Source organism: Dendrobates tinctorius, unplaced genomic scaffold, assembly GCF_039654945.1.
Source record: "Dendrobates tinctorius isolate UK_male_01 unplaced genomic scaffold, ASM3965494v1 ptg000103l, whole genome shotgun sequence".
NCBI classification, from domain to species: domain Eukaryota; kingdom Metazoa; phylum Chordata; class Amphibia; order Anura; family Dendrobatidae; genus Dendrobates; species Dendrobates tinctorius.
This window is the reverse complement of record NW_027361771.1, coordinates 38,084,162-38,106,227: the sequence shown is the minus strand read 5'-3', so window position 1 is coordinate 38,106,227 and position 22,066 is coordinate 38,084,162. Positions and strand designations below refer to the sequence as shown.

General features: G+C 45.1%; 1 protein-coding gene across 11 annotated transcripts in view; it reads right to left on the bottom strand.

Annotated features, from left to right (window-relative positions):
* LOC141100048 (calcium-binding protein 2-like) overlaps positions 1–22,066 on the bottom strand; it is a 144,809-nt gene that overhangs the window by 59,662 nt on the left and 63,081 nt on the right. For 8 of the 11 annotated variants that reach the window (XM_073588230.1, XM_073588226.1, XM_073588225.1 and 5 more), the window contains one exon: positions 5,554–5,712. The exons of the other annotated variants lie outside the window; for them this stretch is intronic. In XM_073588230.1, the coding sequence (XP_073444331.1) occupies positions 5,554–5,712 (159 nt within the window). The remainder of the gene's footprint in view (positions 1–5,553; positions 5,713–22,066) is intronic. 11 annotated transcript variants of the gene reach the window in all.

The window sequence follows — 22,066 nt, the reverse complement described above, 5'->3', positions numbered from 1 at the left end:
CGTGTGCCCAAACAGTAGTTTTCCACCACATATGGGGTATCGGTGTACTTAGGAGAAATTGTACAACAAATTGTACTGTCCATTTTCTTCTGTGCTTCAAAAGTAATTATTGACCTCATATGGGGTATTAGCGTACACAGAAAAAAATGTGTAACATGCTGTACCATTCATTGTCTCACGTTTCCTCTTGTAAAAAATAAAAATTTGGGGTTAAAGCAACATTTTTTGGGAAAAATGTATTTTTTTAATTTTCACGACTGAATGTTATCATATTCTGTGAAGCACAAATTCCTTGAGACATTTAGTTTCCAAAATGGGGTCATTTGTTGGGGTTTTAACTGTTTAGACACATCAGGGGCACTGTAAACGCAACATGGCTTTCTGTTTCTGCCAATTATACTCTTCAAACGTCAAATAGTGCTCCTTCCCTTACGAGCCCTGCTGTGTGCCCAAACAGAAGTTTTTCACCTCATCTGGGGTATCAACATACTCAGGAGAAATTACATAACAAATTTTGGTGTCCATTTTCTCCTCTTACCCTTGTGAAATTAAAAAATATGGGGCTAAAGCAACATTTTTGTGGCAAAAATGTAATATTTTCATTTTGACTCCACTGGCTTTAAAGAATATCGCAACTGAAAAATTCCTGCTGTTGGACATAATGAGCACCTAATACATATACTAGAGGTATCCTCCATCTCTTTCAGTAGGAATAACATGGAATATAAAGTAATTTTCCTTGGTATTATATTGAACACAAAACATATTTAGTTATCTGCACAATGTCCCTGTAAAATCTATATATATGCAGAGCAAGTAGACATTTGAAGGTCAGGTCAGGAAACACATTCATAATAAAACTATAGGGATTGCCAAATATGCATATCTCATAATTACACAATAGTGTTCCTAAATTATTGCATCATACAACAAAACATACACTTATGGCCAAAAGTTTTGAGACTGTTACAAACTTTGTTTTTCCCAACGTTTGATGTTTCAGTGTCTTTAGATAGTTTAGTCAGATGTTTCTGTATTGACTGAAGTACGTTTGTAAGAATTTCATACGTTTTTACACTTTCATTGACATATACATGAAGTTTATACAAATACTCAATATTCACAGTGTTGATCCTTATTTTTCAAGACTTCTATAATTCGCCCTGGCATTCTGGATATCATCTTTTGGGCCAAATTGGACTGAAGACAACCAATTCTTGTCTAATCATTGCTTTGGGTTTATCACACTTTCTGTGTTTTTGTTTATTTTCACTTTTTGAGTTTCTCAATGGGATTGAAATCTTAGGAGTTCCAAGTTTCCATTCTTTATTTATGGCAGTGTCTTAGGCAAAATGAGGGAGCCCACTCACTTGGATGAAAGGCAACCCCACACATGAATGGTCTCAAGATGCTTTACTGTTGGCAGGACTCATAGAATCATAGAATGGTAGAGTTGGAAGGGACCTCCTGGGTCATCTGGTCCAACCCCCTGCTCAAAGCAGGATTCACTAAACCATCCCAGACAGATGTCTGTCCAGACTCATGGAAGTGCTCACCTTTTCTTCTCTGGACAATCATTCTTCCAGTCCTCTGCAGTCCAATCCCCATACTTTTTACAGACTGACATTCTGCAGTAATTACAGAGATTGTACTGCAGAGGACAGGGGTCAAGTTATTTCCCCAGATAAAGCCTCCTTCCCACTGTTTGGGACATCTGGACAGAATGATTGTTCTGAGAAAAATTTAATTATGATCAATGCTATTCTAGCATGATGGAGGACCATGTTACAAGGTAAAAGTAATAACTAGGTGGCTCAGTGATCACAACATTGATATTTTGTGTCCATGGCCAAGAAACTCCTCAGATCTGATTCCCATTGAGAACTTGTGGACAGTCCTCAAAAAGTAGACATAAACAAAAACACAGAAATTGTGATAAACTCCAAGTACTGATTAGACAAGAATGGTTTGCCATCAGTCTGGAGTTGTTTCAGAAGATGATATCCAGCATGCCAGGAAGTCTATAAAAATAAGGGTCAGCATTATCAATATCGACTTTTTGCATAAGCATGATGTATTTATCAATAAAAGTTTAAAAACATATGAAATGCTGATAACTGTACTTCAGTAACCATAAAAATATCTGTCTAATGCTGGTTTCACACTAGCGTTGGGCAGAGCTGCGGAGGGCTGCGTAGTTCCTCCGTTAAGCCCCGCCCACTGACGCACCTCTTCCATTCAGCTCCACTTATGTCGGCCTGCGTACCTACCTTTAACATCAGGTACGCAGGCCATGCGAATGTATGCGAATGCCTCCGCATGCGTCGTTTTGACGCTGTGCCGACCGCAACAAAACACAACTTGTTGCATTCAACGCAGTTTGGTGCAGCGTCAAAACAACGCATGTGAAGGCATCCGCATACATTCGCATGGCCTGCGTACCCGATGTTAAAGGTAGGTAGGTACGCTGGACTCATGCCGACGTAGGTGGAGCTGAATGGAAGAGGTGCAGCAGTGGGCGGAGCTTCACGGAGGAACTACGCAGCCCTCCGCAGCTCTGCCCAATGCAAGTGTGAAACCAGCCTTAGAGATCTAAAGTTACTGAAGTACCACACTTTGTGAAAACCAAAATTTGTGTTAGGCTCAAAATTAGTGCACAATTGTACAAAAACTGTAAATATGTGACTGCTTACAAAAAAACTAGGAGGAAAAACCTCTTCTTTTCTACTGTATTTACAAAGGAAAATAAAATGGAAGATAAAGCAATAATTATCAGCTGTTTGCAAGTATTAGAAACTAACCCTTATGGAACAATTCAGAGTAGACAAAATAGGGGATGTAAACAGAGCTGCTCTCTACTAGTGGAATAAATGTTTGCGCTGAATGAATATAAGATGATACATGGCTTCGTATGAAAGGCAATTTCTTCCAATGGTTGAATTTGAGCACAGGGGCGAGGAGATAATAAAAACTATGACACATATTGTTCTATACATTTTGTATCAAAGCACAAATCTATTCATTCAGTATAATTACTTATAGCAAAAAGAAAATATTACTTCTGTCTAGTCTGGTTAGCATACACCCCTGTGTTCTGAGAGAGCTTAGTAATGTGATACATAGAACATCATTTTTTTAATCGTTAACCTTCTATAATGACAAAGTCAGTTTCATGGTCTGGGTAATACTGTGTGTCAAAATGTGGTACCAATATTTAAAAAGGTCAGAAACCTACCTTTATAGTGGCTGGGTTCACACGTAGCGGAATTCCTGCGGAAGTTACCGCGAGAATTCCGGAATTCCATTCCGCGGGAAAATCACATTTTAAATTCCCATGATTTTCCCACAGAAAAACTAGCGATTTGCAAGCGTAATTAGCTTGCAGAATGCTAGCGTTTTCCAAGCAATCTGTAGCATCGCTTGGAGAACTGATTGACAGGTTGGTCATACTCGTCATACATAGTGTTTGACTAGTGTGACCAACTTTTTACTATTGAGGCTGCCTATGCGGCATCAGTAGTAAAAAGATCTAATGTTAAAAATAATAAAATTAAAAATCGTGTTCTATTCACCTTCCGACGTCCCGCGCATCGTACCCTGGCTTCCGCAATGCTCCGGCAGGTCCCATTCCCAGTGATGCATTGCGGCAATGACCTTTGATGAGGTCGCGGTCTCGCGAGACCGCTACAGCATCGCGAGACACGACGTCAGCAAAGGTCACCACAATGCATTACTGGGAACGGGACCTGCCGCGTGTATCACTGAAGCCTGGGAACGCTGCGGGACGTCGGAAGGTGAATATAACCCGATCTTTTTATTTTAATTCTATTTTTTACAGGGATATTGTACCCAAAGCCCGGAGGACAGTCTCCTCTCCACCGGACAGTGAGTACCATCCGCAAATGTTCTGCTTACTTTTCGCATGGTGTGCACAGCCACATGCGGAAAGTAAGCAGAACAATGCATTCCTATGTGGGCGGAATTGCCGCGATTCCGCAAATTAATGAGCATGCTGCGGATTCTGCAGCGGGAAAATCCGCAGCATTAGCACAGCATTGCGGAATCCCATAGGATTGCATGGGATGCTTTTTTTTTGCGTTTTCGCTGCAAAATTGCGTGGTAAAAAACGCCGCGAAAACGCAAAAAACCTGAACGTGTGAACGCAGCCTTAAAGTCTGATTTACACAGGCCAATTTCTGCCCATAAAGAAGCACCGATTGAAGATCTATAAGGTTATGGCCCTGTTCACTGTGGCCAACAAAACTGGTGGCAGAGTAATCGTTAATATGTTGTCATATTGTGCTGCTGACAACGATAGTTTAATGGCTTACATACGTAAATAGCCCAATCAGCAGAGAAATGAGATATTTGCTGATCGACTGCATGGCCGATTGGGTTAGTATTGTTATGGACACTCTTTTCTGCATCTAGAATTGGACCTGAAATCTAACCTCCATTTTGGAAAGTAGTTTGAAAGTTACAAAGATACTATGCCGTAGTATATCAATGAAATTAATCTTAGGGTATATTTACACATGGCGGATTTCTTGCCGAAATTTCCATCAATATACGTCGCCTAATCCGAATGGTTATTTTGTTGGCAAGCAAGTGGATTTTTGAAAGCCACATTTAGAGTATTTTAGTCACAGAAATGTCTGTGATAAATTTGTTGTCAGTGGGTATACCGTTATCACTCAATATTAGCATGGATTTCTAAGGGATCGGTCCTGTCGAACTAATCTGTTCTGCTTCTATAAGTAAATATCTTCTAGCGTGAACCATGGAAAGTCAATGTATGTCATAAATCCTGATTTTACTAAATCATTTGATACTGTTCCACTTAGGAAGTTGGTTCATAAAGAAATGGTTAGATTGGGGGGGAATCTGTATGTAATTGGGTATCTGTCGTAGTAATAGAAAACAGAGAGTGGATAGATTTGGAACATATTCAGATTGGGACACTGGTACTCATTGGTGAACCCCATGTATCAGAACCTCTTCTTTGTATTATATTACTTCATGACTTTGCAGACGTCTCATGGAGAGAAATTTGAAGATAATGATGACTCCTTATTTGCTAAATTTGAAGATTTACCAATGTCTTAGTCCATGAAGACAATTTAGTCTTTTATTTTGTAAAGTGTTGAGTAGCGCACCTACCATAAGGCAGAGTAGGTGATTGTTGGGGGTTCCTTGTGTCGGCCCCCCACAATCTGATAGTTATTAGGATAGGTCATCTATATAACAGTTGAACACCCCTTCGCAACTGTTTGTGCCTAACTGCTATCTAAACCTTATCCAACGATTGTGCTTTATGGAGTACCCTTTATTTTTACATCTTCTGTAGACACATGTCTTCTCACTGCACAGTTTAAGTGGTGGTCACTGCATACATATTATTACAGCTTGAGTCCAAAACTAGCTGCGTAAGTCCTCATGCACTGATGCCCCCTAGGAAGACATCATTGTATCATTAAACTTTATGTCTGTAGGATGGGAATTTCTATCTCGATTTGCAAAAGAAACACAACTCTACTGCTTATTCATACATACGATCTGGGTGATGGCGATGCTGTGCCGCAGAAAGATGCAGGCTGTTCCAGCGAGGCTCTGCAGTGCCGCAAAGCTCTGCAGGGGCCGTTGCCAGCTGTCGACAATCCCTGAACCCATCTCACAGGGAGAAGGAAGCTGCAAGTGGGAATGTTTCCCATCCTGATGGGAGAGAAAGCAAATGACATTCACTATATCACTTACTTGAAGCACCTTAAAGAGAACCTGACAGCTAACACATGCTGCCTGATCCTCCTCGCCCGCTGCCTGATCCTCCCCGCCCGCTGCCCGATGCTCCCCGCCCGCTACCCATGGCTGACAATTCTCGACCTGTTAATCAAGGGCAGTGGGGGGGGAGAAGCCATCGGTGTCCTGCTTGTCCAACTAATCTACATTGCGGCATTTCAGAGTCAAACATACCTGGCTGATATCATACAGTCATTGCCTCATACATACTGCCCATGGATCGGGCAGCATGTAACAGCTGTCAGGTTCCCTTTAATCTAGTTAATACAACGCTAAAGCTATAAACACAATGTATGGTCTTTCACTATTTATTGGTACTGTGTATTTCCAAAATGTTGAAATCTGACCTCAAAGGCTCGCACCATGAAATTTCTTCAGGACATGACAGATATGAATAATTAGTTGCAAATTAATATTAGTAAATCGAGACAGACCCTACTGACTTAGGGTATGTTTACATATAGTGGATTTGCTGCAGGAAAAAAATACAAATGCAAATTTGATGATTGTTCCTATGTCTAGATTCTGGCTCCTCCCCTTACCTTTTCTCGTTTCATGTTTTGTGTGCAAATCCCTTTAGATATTGATTGGGTTGCCATGGGTTATAACACAATGCATATATATCACTTGCCTGCACTAGGACCTGGATGGGTTGGTCACTGGATAAAACACTGGATATGGGGATTATTTTCCATCTTATTGTATAATATAATGTTAATGCGTATTGCTGTGATGGGCTATATACCCTTCATTGATTTTTTTGTATACTGTATATTGGGTCTTAAATGAGTGGGTTTGGTTTTTGTGGTGATAGGTGCATGTGTGCCAGCCACACTTTATAAATCTGCGCTGCATGTTTCTTTGTATACTTGATAAAGACCTATGACAGGTCGAAGTGTTGTGTTACGTGATGGCGGAATAAACTTCAACACTTGAAATACATCAACCTACACCCTGTTACGCTTTGAATTCAGCTGGCTCTCGCAAGTGCCACATAACATCATTAGTGCCGGTCCATGTTCTTACACTTGGCATAGTTTGCAGGATGGACCTGTATGGAGTTGGGGGAGATGCTTGTCAATAAGTAAGATATGGGTCACCATAGCAGGAGTGTTATCAGTGTTTTGGGGGTAACAAGCCATAAATGTGAAGGCTCATGTAATAACTACAGCTGGCATTGGCCAAAACATCAGCCAAACAGCAGACATTGGATTTGTGCAATGACACAGAAGAGTGGGGGAGAAAGTATTAGAAATCGCTCGATGTGGAGTAGGGTTGAGTTGCTTCAAAAAAGGCATTGATTGTGTTAATCTTTAAAATAGAAAAGGTATCAATCTAGTCAGAGACTACAAAATACTTTACCCAATTCCACTGACTCTTGGTGAGAGTCAGCAAGGAGGCTGGATTGAGAAACAACCTTCTGGATGGTCAAGAGATTCATTATGTTATGGATGTAGGGTCTTGTATATGATGGTTTGATGCCATCATAAAATCTGCAATGTTGGTTAAGTCAAGAAACTGGGAAGAGTTGTCACCACAGGATTTTGAGGAGCAAAACCAACCTTTTGGACATTAAGAAGTAGGATACCTCTTCAGCACATGTGATGGAGTGGTGCTGGTGGAGTTTTCCTAGCCTTGGAACGTGGAGGCTGCAGCAAAATAAGCCACGTCCTAAATAGCAGGATTAAAGATACTTATAGTGTTGGAGGAAGAAGCAATAACAGTGACCTTGAAGTGATCGAAAAAACTTAGTACCCTGCTAATTCTATTAGACATGGGTGGGTTACCCCTCCTCAATCCTCTAAGGCAGTGTTCCCCAACTCCGGTCCTCAAGATCCACCAACAGGTCATGTTTTCAGGATTTCCTTAGCATTGCCAGGTGATAATTACATTCTTCATGGGCAAGAATTGCATCACCTGGGCAATACTAAGGAAATCCAGAATACACGTCCTGTTGGAGGCTCCTGAGGACTGGAGTTGGGGAACACTGCTCTAAGGAGTGGAGGGATGATTATATTTCTAGCATCCAACAGCAACATATGCTACAAACCTATCATCAGCATAATTTGCGGATGCGGCTTTCTAGCCCTTCAAAGAATGCACACCCCTTGATCCAAATATTAACATGGAAAAAGATTTGTGCATAGTGTGATGCTGACAGTACTTTTGTTTAAGAGATTGTATTGTGATGTTATTGCTGTTGATTCTTTTATGTTTTTCTTCATTTTTATTATAATGGTGATCTAGTTTCAGTATTGGCATAACTAGGATGGCATTCAAAAACCTGGTGAAAAGTTGCAAGTAGTGGAGGACTTTTGAGCATGCATTTGTGATTGGTCCACCAAAATTGTTCTGGGGACCACTATCACTATACAGGGTGTCTCTAAAGTCTGGACACATAGGCAAAAATGTTAATTTTCAAGAAATGAAATTTGTTAACATTTTATTCAGTTGGAATATTAAATAACTTCTTCAATATGATTTATATAATTTGCGATGCAAAGGTTGATGCTCTTTGCAAAATTCTATTATAGTTAATTACCGTATATTAAATTAATTAAAAAATATAGTAAATGAGAATTCCTATGCATAAAACTGTTTTACATGTTTCCTAAGTAAGTACAATTATGTTACATATTATGGTGAACTTGACCACATGACATGGCCAACTTGGCCACATGACATTATAGTTCGCCTTATACTATATATTTGTTGGTATGGCCCCATAATAAAAGGATAGCTTCTACTGCACCATGATGGGGAAGAATGTCTGCATATCATGTGTCCCTTTATATTCCTGTGTAGCATGTACTACACAATCTGTGTTTAAATATTTTTGTAATCAATTTGTGTGTGATGCATCAGCACTAAATAGTCTAAGTTGGTGAAGTGAGAAAAATGTAGACATAAATGAAATTTATGGATCGAATAACTAAAAATTGACATGTGCATATGTATTCACCCCTTTTGCAATGAAGCCCCTAAAAATTTCTGGGGCAAGCAATTACATTCAAAAGTCACATGGTTAGTGAAAGGCAGTCGACCTGTGTGCAATCTAAGTGTCATATGGTCTGTCAGTATATACACACCTTTTCTGAAAGGCCATGACACCATTAAGCAAGAGGTAAAACTAACCATACAACACCATGAAGACCAAGGAGATCTCCAAACAATTCAGTGAAAAAGTTGTTGAGAAGTACAAGTCATGGTTGGGTTATAAAAAATATCCCAATCTCTCATGATCTTCTGGAACACCATCAAATCCATTATCATCAAATGGAAAGAACATGGCACCGCAACAAACCTGCCAAGAGAGGACCGTCCACCAAATCTCTCAGCCCAGGCAAGGAGGGCATTAATCAGAGAGGCAGCATAGAGACCAAAGTGAACCCTGAAGGAGCTGCCGAGTTCCCAAGCAGAGACTGGAATATCTGTCCATATGACCATAATAATCCGTACACTTCATAGAGGTGGCCTTTATGAAAGTGGGCAGAAAAAGCCTTTACTTTCACACAGTAATTATAAGGGTTGTTTTGAGTTTGCCAAAAGACATGTTGGAGACTTTCCAAATGTAGGAAGGTGCTGTGGTCAGATAAGATCAAAATTAAACTTTTTCACCACCAAGGTGAACGCTATGTCTGGTGCCTAACCAACACATCACCTCAAGAACACCATCCTTACAGTGAAACATGGTGATGGCAGCATCTTGCTGTGGTGATATTTTTGGCAGCAGGGATAGAGAAAATGTTCCAAGTTGAGGGGAAGATGGATGGTGGGAAATACAGGAATATTCTTGAGAAAATCTTGTTTCTGTCTGTCTTCAGCTATTTTGTCCTATTTGTTGTTTGCTTCACAAAAAAAAGAAAACCAAATGTTCATAGTTGTAGGCATGTTTTTTATATGAACTGATGCAAACCTTAAAATACAGTGAAATTCCAGGTTGTAAGGTAGCAAAACCCCAAAAATGCCAATAGGGTGAAACATTTTGCACACTACTATATAAAAGGGCAGGGTTCCCACAATAGGCAGCACATAGAAATTAATGCTGTCAAAGTGTGTTACAGGACACAACTGTAGAGGAGAATATGGAAGAAGCCAAAGTCAGCTGTGTGCATGGTGTCTCTCCAGTCACATCCACATGTGAGGAGAGTGAGTCTCCCTTTTTATTTTGCGGTTGGTATTGGTTGATGGAAATCACCTGTTCCCAAAAGCAGACTTTTCCATATAACCTCCAAATAATGACTTCTGCCCAAATTTTCTGTCATCTAGCCACTGCTCCATTCTTAATTAAGAAACCGTTAAAGAAGCCAGTGCCTCTGTAAAGAGACTTCCAGTCCGGTTCACCTTGACTCCCATGTACCCCATTGTTATGTTTTGAAATCAGCTGTGCCTAGACGGGCCAAATCCCACCATATTGATGTCCATGTTCTGACATCAAATCCCCACTTTATCCTGGCCTCCTGCAATGACATCTTGCTGCAGTCTGTGATTTAATGCAGATGACATAAGACGTCACCGCTAGAAGCCATGGATACAGAGGCCAGTGAAAGATCACCTTAGTGTTATCATGGGAGTGCCATAGGAGGGACGTATACAGATTCTCTTTTAATTCTATCTAAATTTCATTTCTTCTGGACTTGTGCATTTTGCTGGAGATCTGCAGATAATCTGCCACAAAAAGTGCAATTGAAATCTGCAGAATTTCCAGTTGTCCTCATGTTGACCCCAAACATGGTGTGAACCGAGCCTCCGCGGTGCCAAACAGAATTATTCACAAATCTCACATTCTAAAAGGAGTTTCTTTGTTCTATTCTTACTTTATCATGCAAATTACTAAAGTAGCAACAATGTAGATTTAGGCTACGTGCCCACGTATGCAGAAAATTTCTGCATGAAAACTGGACTCCTTCCCAGAAAACGTGAGTTTTTTTCCCCTAGCGTTTTTTGCGCGTTTTCTGTGCAAAAAAGTGCGTTTTTGATGCGTTTTTTTCCGCGCGTCCCCAGACACATAGAAAATAGCTAAAAACGCGACTTTTCTGCAAAATTAATGAGCATGCTGCGTTTTTTACTGCAAAGCGTTTTTTTTCCAGAAAAAAACGCATCAATAGGCACAGAAAGTGCAAAATGCATTAAAATGAATGGGATGCTTCTTTTAAGCGATTTTAAAGTGTTTTTGCCGGTTAAAACACTTCAAAAAATGCAAAAAAAACGTTTACATGGGCACACAGCCTTAGTGTTAAAGGTATTTTCTGACCACTAACATGTATGGCTTTCTCACAGGATTTGTCATAAATGTCCTATATATTGGGCCCTACTCTGATACCCAACCTCTTGGCATAGCTGAGGTTACATGGTCATTACCAGGTGAGGTGGCCACCATTCCAGATGGAGATTGAATGATGAGGAAGCTTTGTATCTACATGAGTTCCTCTATTAATGTCCATGGTGTGAAAACCTTTCAGGAGTGATAACATTTCACTACTGCTTCTCTGTCACCTTACAGTGGTGCAGACAATTCTATCTGTAGTACCTGTGCATAACAAATATACAGTCCTACATTTACAGTAAAGTGCCTCATCAACTACATTAACCTCGTGGTCTACACTTGGTCTCTCTCAAACCCCTCTCCATTCTTCTCCTCGCATGTCCTCTCATACCTTGCTTGTTTTCTTCCGTTGACTTTTAGTGCAGTTTCCCATCTCTCGTCTGTGATTTCCTTGGTTTCATTCTCTGCATTAGTTGTTTTCACTGTGCCTCAAGCCATGGATGCATATATATAATCAATAGCAAAGTGAAAACATCCCAGAGAAAATATATGTATGTGGATATATCAGGCTGTGTTTCTGTCTCTGATGAGTTATGAGGAGGATAAACCTGCTGCCAGGGGATTAAAGATTTCAATGAGAGAGAAATCCATGTGAGAGGAGGGTAGGATAGAAATGGAGAGAGCAAAATATTTAGGCAGAATTTGAGAAATGGCAAAAAAAATGCAAGTTTGAGCCAAACAGTAGAAAAATTATGGTAGGACTAAAGGCCCTTTTGATTTGTCAGAAATAATGGCTCTGAGTTGCTTCTATCCATCTATACAGAATATATCACAGATAGTTGCAAATGGAATTGTCTTCTATAGGATTATTGGGGCTCTGTTGTATTAGGGGCCATTATTGTGTTAAGGCCATTTTAAGGGGGTTTTACACATAGCGATATCGCTAGCAATATCGCTATAACGTCACCGATTTTGTGACATTATAGCGATATCGCTAGCGATATCGCTATGTGTGATACTTACCTCCGACCGGCTCCCCCGCTGTCTGTCGCTGATCGCGTGAGATAGGCTGGCTCTATTTCTCGTCAGGCGCTTCCTGCTCGGCTGGCGCCGACGAGCGACGTGTGGAGGCGGGCGGGAGGACGTCAGGATCGCCGCGTCTGAAAGGTAAGTATCGTCCGCTGTATCGCTGCTGCATCGCTGTGAGATCTGCCTGTGTGGCAGCTCACTAGCGATCATTTAGCGATGCACCAGTGATCCTAACCGGGTCATATCGTGGTCGGGATCGCTGGTGCATCGCTAAATGTAAAGGCCCTTTTACATTTAGCGATGCACCAGCGATCCCGACCATGATATGACCCGGTCAGGATCGCTGGTGCATCGCTAAATGATCGCTAGTGAGCTGCCACACAGGCAGATCTCACAGCGATGCAGCAGCGATACAGCGGACGATACTTACCTTTCAGACGCGGCGATCCTGACGTCCTCCCGCCCGCCTTCACACGTCGCTCGTCGGCGCCAGCAGGAAGTCGAGCAGGAAGCGCCCGACGAGAAATGGAGCCGGCCGATCTTGCGCGATCAGTGACAGACAGTGGGGGAGCTGGTCGGAGGTAAGTATCACACATCGCGATATCGCTAGTGATATCGCTATAACGTCACAAAATCGGTGACGTTATAGCGATATTGCTAGCGATATCGCTATGTGTAAAACCCCCTTTAGCGCCTAGGCCCACCTGTTGACCATCAGCCATTCTGGCAAGGCCAGTCCAATCCTTAAAAGAATATCTGCTTGAAAGAGAACAGGTTATATTAAAATGCACAGGAGAAGATGGCAAAAGTGGTAAACTAGATGACCATGTATAAGAGAATGACTATGTTTAGTGTTGAGCGGTACCACCCGATACTGAAAAATATCGTATCGGAATGGATCGGCCGATCTAGAAAAAGTATCGGGTATCGCCGATTCCGATCCCGGAAGTCCCATTCAAGTCAATGGAACTGAAATATCGGAATTAAAAAAACCCCTTTCTTTCCCTGTAGGTTAATTCTACATGAAGAAACACAACTAATAATAATGTAGAATGTATTGTGGGAGGTGTAGGAGACATTAAAGCCAGAGAGGTTTAGCCCAATCAAATGGAATAGCATGAATTACATTTTTTTTTTTTTTTAAAGACGTTTGGAGTTACAAAGATATTTACTATGTTAACCTCTTTTATATTTTGTCAGATATGTATGTTTCACTACTTCCATGCTCTTCACTTTCTTTTTTACTTCTCCCACACTTTCTCCTTCATCATCCTCAGCAGCATCTTTTTCATCAACTTCTTCTTCACCTTATTCATATTCTTCCTCTTCTTCTTTTTCTTCTTCACCTTCTTTTTTTTTTTTTTTTTTTTTTTTTTTTACATTCTTCATATATTCTTCTTATTCAACTATTATTCTTCTTCATATTCTACTTCTTCATCTTCTTCCTATTCTTCTTCATCATATTCTTATTTGTGTCAGGCATTCCTGTAGTTGTAATCTATAAAAGTTTGAAGATTACACCTTCCGTTCAGCCTGTGACAACAGATTTACAACAGGATTTGTCCGCGTTCAGTTTGGCCTGCAGCAGCAGGCCTTTTCCAGGGGCACCACGAGGAGGAACGGACTCACCCCCATACACTGCTTAGTCTTCTTCTGCTTATAAATTAGATAATATCATTTGCTCTGATTTTTAGTCTTATGCTTAATGTTCTTCTTTTGATTTTTATGCTTCTTGGTCTTCTGTCTCTTGTTGTTCTGCATCTTGGTGGTTGTCTTCCTGTTCTTTGTCCTCTTGGTCATCTTCTTCAGGGTCATCTTTTAGGTATTCTTCTGTGTGATCTTCAGGGTTGTCGTCTTCAGGGTCATTGCCAGGGAGATCCAGAGTGAGAATCAAAAACCATTTCCACAAGCTTGAACTTGGAAAAGTAGCAGAAGGTACAAGAAGGCTGAGGAACTGCCGAGAACCAGCTGACGGTACTGGAACCCGGAGGGGCAGCAGAAGGAACAAGAGCCAATGGCACAACCGTGGACCATCTTACATTGCTGGAACACGGTTACAAAGCAGGAGGTACCTGTGCTCCAAAGCACTACCAAGGACCAGCAGACGTTGCTGGAACTCGGATACCAATAAGGAGGCACCTAGGCCAAAGGCACTGCCGAGAACCAGCTGACGGTGCTGGAGCCCGGACGGGTAGCAGAAGCTGCAAGAGCAAATGACACTAGCGAGGACCAGCTGACAGTGCTGGAACCCAGAGTGGCAGCAGAAGGAACAACAGCCAATGGCACAACCATGGACCAGCTGACGGTGCTGGAACACGGTTTCTAAGCAGGAGGTACCTGTGCAAAAAAGCACTACCAAGGACCAGCAGATGTTGCTGGAACTCGGATACCGAGAAGGAGACACCTAGGCCAAAGGCTCTGCCGAGAGCCAGCTGACGGTGCTGGTACCCCGAGGGGCAGCAGAAGGAACAAGAGCCAATGGGACAACTGTGGACCAGCTGACGGTGCTAGAACAAGGTTTCTAAGCAGGAGGTACCTGTGCTCCTAGCGAGGACCAGCTGACAGTGCTGGAACCCAGAGTGGCAGCAGAAGGAACAACAGCCAATGGCACAACCATGGACCAGCTGACGGTGCTGGAACACGGTTTCTAAGCAGGAGGTACCTGTGCAAAAAAGCACTACCAAGGACCAGCAGACGCTGCTGGAACTCGGATACCGAGAAGGAGGCACCTATGCCAAAGGCTCTGCCGAGAGCCAGCTGAAGGTGCTGGAACCCGGATGGGTAGCACAATGTACCCAGGAAAAAACAAAGTTGCAAGGCCGTGAGCCGGCCGCAGTTACCGAAACCCACAGTCCTACAGGGGGTGCTTGTCCTATTGGCACTACGGAACCAGCCTTTATTACCAGAACCCGCAGCCCACATAGGAAGCACCAAAACTGCAGGCACCATAGACTTGACTAACCCGACCGCAACACGACAGGACAACGTATCGGTGGCAAAGTGACGTTGACACTACCCGGAAACAGCAGGCATGCTGGAACCAGGCTGGGCAGGAGGGAGTGCCCGTGCCAAAGACACTTCTGAGCTGCAACTGGCGATGTTGGAGCTCAGGGGTCAATCATGCAGCAGGCTGAGGCCTACTTGGAGCGAGTTTTATATTGGTTGTACACAACTACTGATTTTAACCGGGCTCCACTTAGGCCTCTTGCTCTACTGTCTCTAGTATTTCCCCTGGCCTCCAACCCCGCCAGTCGCTGCTCTGAAGTGGCGTGTGCACAATCCACACTTGTTCCTGTGTGACTGGGGCTCATTTACGTCATTTGATCCACTGATGTGTGTCCGGCAAGGTCTCCTACTCTGTCCACATTCCCACTACTAGTAATGGGAATGGGGCAGAGCGGGAGACCTTGCCGGACGCACATCAGGGAATCAACTGACGTGACTGAGCCACAGTAACTCAGGAACAAGTGTGGATTGTGCAGACGCCACTTCAGAGCAGCGACTGGCGGGGTTGGAGGCCAGGGGAAAAACTAGAGACAGTGGAGTCAGAGGCCTAAGTGGAGCACGGTTAAATATCAGTAGTAGTGCGAGTTTGGAGGCAGCAGGAGACTTTGCCATCCACACAGCAGGGGAACAGCTGGCGTTACTGAACCCCACAGACACCGGAGCGAGTGTTTCAATCTGTGCGGACGGCACTTCCAGGCTACAACTGGCTGTGTTGTTGCCCAGGATGAAGCATGCAGCAGGCGGAGGCCAACTTGCAGCTGGTTTTATAGAGGTTGTAGACTACTACTGATTGTAACTGTGCTCCACTATGGCCTCCGGCTCCACTGTCTCTAGTATTTCCCCTGGCCTCCAACGCCGCCAGTTGCTGCTCTGAAGTGGCGTCTGCACAATCCACACTTGTTCCTGTGTAACTGTGGCTCAGTCACGTCAGTTGATCCCCTGATGCGTGTCTGGCAAGGTCTCCTGCTCTGTCCTCATTCACACTACTAGTAATGGGAATGTGGACAGAGCAGGAGACCTTGCCGGACACACATCAGGGGATCAACTGACGTCACTGAGCCCCAGTAACTCAGGAACAAGTGTGGATTGTGCAGACGCCACTACAGAGCAGCAACTGGCGGGGTTGGAGGCCAGGGGAAAAACTAGAGACAGTGGAGCCGGAGGCCTAAGTGGAGCACGGTTAAAAATCAGTAGTAGTTTGCATGTGGAGGCATCAGGAGACATTGCTGTCTACACAGCAGGGGAACAGCTGGCATTACTGAACCCCACTAACACAGGAGCTAGTGTGTTTTGCTCTGTGAAGACGGCACTTCTGAACACCAACTGGCGTTGCTGGAGCCCAGGATGAGGCATGGAGCAGGCTCAGGCCTGATGTTGGCATGTGGAGGCGGCACTAGACTTTGCCGTCTACACAGCAGGGGAACAGCTGGCATTACTGAACCCCACTAACACAGGAGCTAGTGTGTTTTGCTCTGTGAAGACGGCACTTCTGAACACCAACTGGCGTTGTTGGAGCCCAGGTTGAGGCATGGAGCAGGCAGAGGTCTGATGTTGTTGGTATGTGGATGGAGCAGGAGACTGCCGTCTACACAGCAGGAGAACAGCTGGCATTACTGAACCCCACTAACACAGGAGCTAGTGTGTTTTGCTCTGTGAAGACGGCACTTCTGAACACCAACTGGCATTGTTGGAGCCCAGGATCAAGCATGGAGCAGGCTGAGGCCTGATGTTGTTGGCATGTGGAGGCAGCACTAGACTTTGCCGTCTACACAGCAGGGGAACAGCTGGCATTACTGTACCCCACTAACACAGGAGCTAGTGTGTGTTTGTCTCTGCGAAGATGGCACTTCTGAACACCAACTGGCGTTGTTGGAGCCCAGGATGAAGCATGGAGCAGGCTGAGGCCTGATTGTTTTGGCATGTGTAGGCAGCAGGAGACATTGCCATCTACACAGCAGGGGAACAGCTGGCATTACTGAACCCCACTAAAACAGGAGCTAGTGTGTGTTTGTCTCTGCGAAGACGGCACTTCTGAACACCAACTGGCGTTGTTGGAGCCCAGGATGAAGCATGGAGCAGGCTGAGGCCTGATGGTGTTGGCATGTGGATGGAGCAGGATACATTGCCGTCTACACAGCAGGGGAACAGCTGGCATTAATCAACCCCACTAACACAGGAGCTTGTGTGTTTTGCTCTGTGAAGACGGCACTTCTGAACACCAACTGGTGTTGTTGGAGCCCAGGATCAAGCATGGAGCAGGCTGAGGCCTGATTGTTTTGGCATGTGGAGGCAGCAGGAGACATTGCCATCTACACAGCAGGGGAACAGCTGGCATTACTGAACCCCACTAACACAGGAGCTAGTGTGTGTTGGTCTCTGCGAAGACAGCACTTCTAAACACCAACTGACGTTGTTGGAGCCCAGGATGAAGCATGGAGCAGGCTGAGGCCTGATTGTTTTGGCATGTGGAGGCAGCAGGAGACATTGCCATCTACACAGCAGGGGAACAGCTGGCATTACTGAACCCCACTAACACAGGAGCTAGTGTGTGTTTGTCTCTGCGAAGACGGCACTTCTGAACACCAACTAGCGTCTTTGGAGCCCAGGTTGAGGCATGGAGCAGGCTGAGGTCTGATGTTGTTGGCATGTGGAGGCAGCACTAGACTTTGCCGTCTACACAGCAGGGGAACAGCTGGCATTACTGAGCCCCACTAACACAGAAGCTAGTGTGTTTTGCTCTGTGAAGACGGCACATCTGAACACCAACTAGCGTCTTTGGAGCCCAGGTTGAGGCATGGAGCAGGCTGAGGTCTGATGTTGTTGGCATGTGGATGGAGCAGGAGACTTTGCCGTCTACACAGCAGGGGAACAGCTGGCATTACTGAACCCCACTAACACAGGAGCTAGTGTGTTTTGCTCTGTGAAGACGGCACTTCTGAACACCAACTGGCGTTGTTGGAGCCCAGGATGAAGCATGGAGCAGGCTGAGGCCAACTTACAGCACATTTTATAGAGGTTGTAGACTACTACTGATTGTAACCGTGCTCCATTTAGGCCTCAGGCTCCACTGTCTCTAGTATTTCCCCTAGCCTCCAACCCCGCCAGTGACAGCTCTGAAGTGGTGTCAGCACAATCCACACTTGTTCCTGTGTTACTTGGGCTCAGTCCCGTCAGTTGATCCCCTGATGTGTGTCCGGCAAGGTCTCCTGCTCTGTCCTCATTCACACTACTAGTAATGGGAATGTGAGCAGACCAGGAGACCTTGCCGGACACACATCAGGGGATCAACTGACGTGACTGAGCCCCAGTAACTCAGGAACAAGTGTGGATTGTGCAGACGCCACTTCAGAGCAGCAACTGGCGGGGTTGGAGGCCAGGGGAAATACTAGAGACAGTGGAGCCAGAGGCCTAAGTGGAGCACGGTTAAAAATCAGTAGTAGTTTGAATGTAGATGGAGCAGGAGACTTTGCAGTCCACACAGCAGGGGAGCAGCTGGCATTACTGAACCCCAATAACACAGGAGCTAGTGTTTTTCTCTGTGCAGACGACACATCTGAGCGACAACTGGCTGTGTTGAAGCCCAGGGATTATAGTTCAGGTGGTAGAAACATGAACACAACAGGAGACCTGGATACAGTTGTCAACCAATTATTTAGTCGGGAAGAGGACTGGCAAATTATGGGGAGATCCAGGCCTTGTTCATTTTCAGAAAAGTAAGCCGGTCAACGTTATCGGAAGAAAGTCGCGTGCGACGGTCTGTTAGTACACCACCTGCGGCACTAAAGATGCGTTCCGATAATACACTGGCAGCAGGGCAAGCCAGCACCTCCAATGCATACTGGCTAAGCTCTGGCCATGTATCCAGCATAGAGACCCTAAACTTGAAGGGGGAAGAGCCATCTGGGAGTACAGTCACAGGGCAAGACATGTAGTCTGTCACCATCTGACGGAAACGTTGCCTCCTGCTGACTGGAGCCGTCAGTGATGGTGTAGACAATTGTGGCGGACACACAAAACGTTGCCACATTTGGGCCATAGTGGTCTTGCCTTGTGCTGAGGCGCTGCCTCTGCTCCCTCTTTGTGCCTAGTTTCCTCCACTGGCTCGACGCACAGAGGTGCTTTGTAAAGCACTAGCACCACTGCTGTCGGGTGGAATGGAAAACATGATGGACTGCACCAGTGTGTCTTGGGACTCCCGCAGTTTACGCTCTCGGTTCAACGTTGGTATGAGGGTTTGCAAGTTGTCCCGGTAGCGAGGATCTAGGAGGGTGTTCACCCAATAATCAGCTGTATAGAGAATGTGGGCGATGCGGCAGTCGTTTCTCAGGCAACCATGTGCTGCAGACTCCCAACTGCCAAAGAACCGCTGTCCCCTGCTTGAGGCGTGATCTCTGCCTGCTCTGCATCACCCCACCCTCGCTGTACATACTGACTAGAGCTTTGTGTACCTCCCTCCTCTGGAGAGATGTCTTCCTCCTCCATCAACTCCTCCTCATCCTCCTCACAAAGTGTCCACTGCCTAGGCCTTTGTGAGGAAGCACGTAGCGCAGACTGTCCAGAAGCAGATGGCATTTGGGACTCCTCATCCTCCACCTCTTCCAAAACCTCATCCCTTAGCGCTTGCAATGTTTTTTGAAGCAGGCAGATAAGGGGGACAGTCATGCTGACTAGTGCATCATCTGCACTCGCCATCCGCGTGGAATCATCGAAGGCACGCAAAACGAGGCAGATGTCCTTCATATAGGCCCACTCAGTGGTGCTGAAGTGTGACCGGCGCACAGTGCGACTTGTTTGCGCCTGATGCAGCTGGTACTCCATGACTGCTGCCTGCTGCTCACACAACCGCTCCAACATATGTAACGTAGAATTCCACCTGGTGGGTAGGTCACATTTGATGCGATGTTCCGGAAGGCGTAATCGGCGCTGCAGAGCAGCAAGTCGCGACCTTGCCGTGCTGGAACGCCGCAAGTGAGCGCACTCTATGCGGACCTTGTGCAGCAGTGCATCAAGATCCGGATAGTCCCTCAGAAAGCTCTGCACGACCAAGTTGAGCACATGTGCCATGTGCCCCCTGAGGAAGGAGTCCTTTTGGCTCCGAAATGCGCATCGGGGACCGGGTTGACCCCACTGCAACCACTGTTTCCAGGTACTGTAACATAGCTATCAGCTTTTATTTTTATTTTGATACCTTACATAGCATTTGGTTGTATGTAGTGTGTTCTTTATGACAGGGAAGTTTTTCAATTTAAGGATATTTTCCTAACTGGCCATATGGTGATGTTCTATACGCTCCTTGCCATTTCTTCCCTGGTCAAATTACTAGTAGTCTACGTACATCTAATACTACTCTATATCCTGGTGTGATGTGTGCAGTGTGGTTATTCCTTTCTGACCATGATGACGTTATATTTCCTGCTCTTCCCCACCATGCACTGTATGTCCTTATATAATTTTTTTAATATCTTCTAATAAAATTTACATTTTATGGAATTTTGACTGCTTTTTCTTTGGGTAGCTTCTATTAAATGTGCAGTTTTTCCTCTATTGGTCAGTCTTAATATGTGGATCATGATATAATATATATATTAGTGATCATTTTCTATGGCCGTGTAATCATTGATTACCCGGCCTCCACATTATTATGTCTTCTGCCTATTTATTCTATGCGGACCTTGTGCAGCAGTGCATCAAGATCCGGATAGTCCCTCAGAAAGCTCTGCACGACCAAGTTGAGCACATGTGCCAGACATGGGATGTGAGTGAGGTTGCCAAGGCCAAGAGCTGCCACCAGATTTCGGCCATTGTCACACACTACCAAGCCCGGCTGGAGATTCGCTGGCAGAAACCACACGTCGCTCTCCTGCTTGATGGCATTCCAGAGCTCCTGCGCTGTGTGGCTTCGATTCCCCAAATCAATTAATTTCAGTTTGGCCTGTTGACGTTTGGCCACGGCTGTGCTCATATCGGTCATAACAGGCTTCTGCTGCGCTGTTTCAGAGGAACTTGAGTAGGAGGAGGAGTCAATGTGTACAGACTGGATTCCTGCAATCCTTGGAGTTGGCAGAACACGCAGAGCGCCACTCCAGATCTGTACCCGGCTCCACAACATTGACCCAATGGGCAGTGAGGGAAAGGTATCGTCCCTGTCCATGGTTACTGGTCCACGCATCGGTGGTCAGGTGGACCTTGCTACTGACGGCGTTTAGTAGCGCATGTTTTATGTTTGTCTCCACATGTTTCTGCAGGGCAGGGACGGCTTGCCTGCTGAAATAAAAGCGGCTGGGCACGGTGTATTGTGGGACTGCCAATGCCATGAAGTCCCGGAAGGTGTCAGTCTCCACCAGCCTGAATGACAGCATTTCAACTGCCAGTAGTTTGGCAATGCCAGCATTCAGAGCCTGTGCTCGGGGATGGTTTGCCGAGTATGGCCGCCTTTTCTCCCATGCCTGTGCTACCGATTGCTGTCGAGTGGCCTGGGAGTGTGAGGATGACTTGGAACGTGGTGCTCCGGACAACAGTGCCAGAGGTTCTTCCTTGGCAATCCTGTGAGGAAGCCGAACCAGCTGTGTGTGAGCTGGAGGAAGAGGCCCCAACACAAGCTGAAGAGGTGGTAGGTGGTGCTATACGTTGGCCTACATCTTCAGTGTGTCTGTGTAACTCCACCTCGTGCTTGGTTCGCACATGTTTGCACATATTAGTGGTATTGAGGTTGCTGATATTTTTCCCTCTTTTGACTCTCTGATGACACAGCTTGCATTTGACAAAGCAAATGTCATCTGCAACTGTGTCAAAAAAGGACCACGCACTGCAAGTCTTGGGAGCGCCCGTTTTGCCTTTTGAAAGTGGAATGCTCCTAACTGGTGCCGAAGTGGAGGCTACAGGCAACCAAGTCTGCCCCCTCCCTCTCCCTCCGGTTTTGGCCGTTCGGGGAATCTCTTCCTCAGAGCTGCTCCCACCACCTTCCTGTTC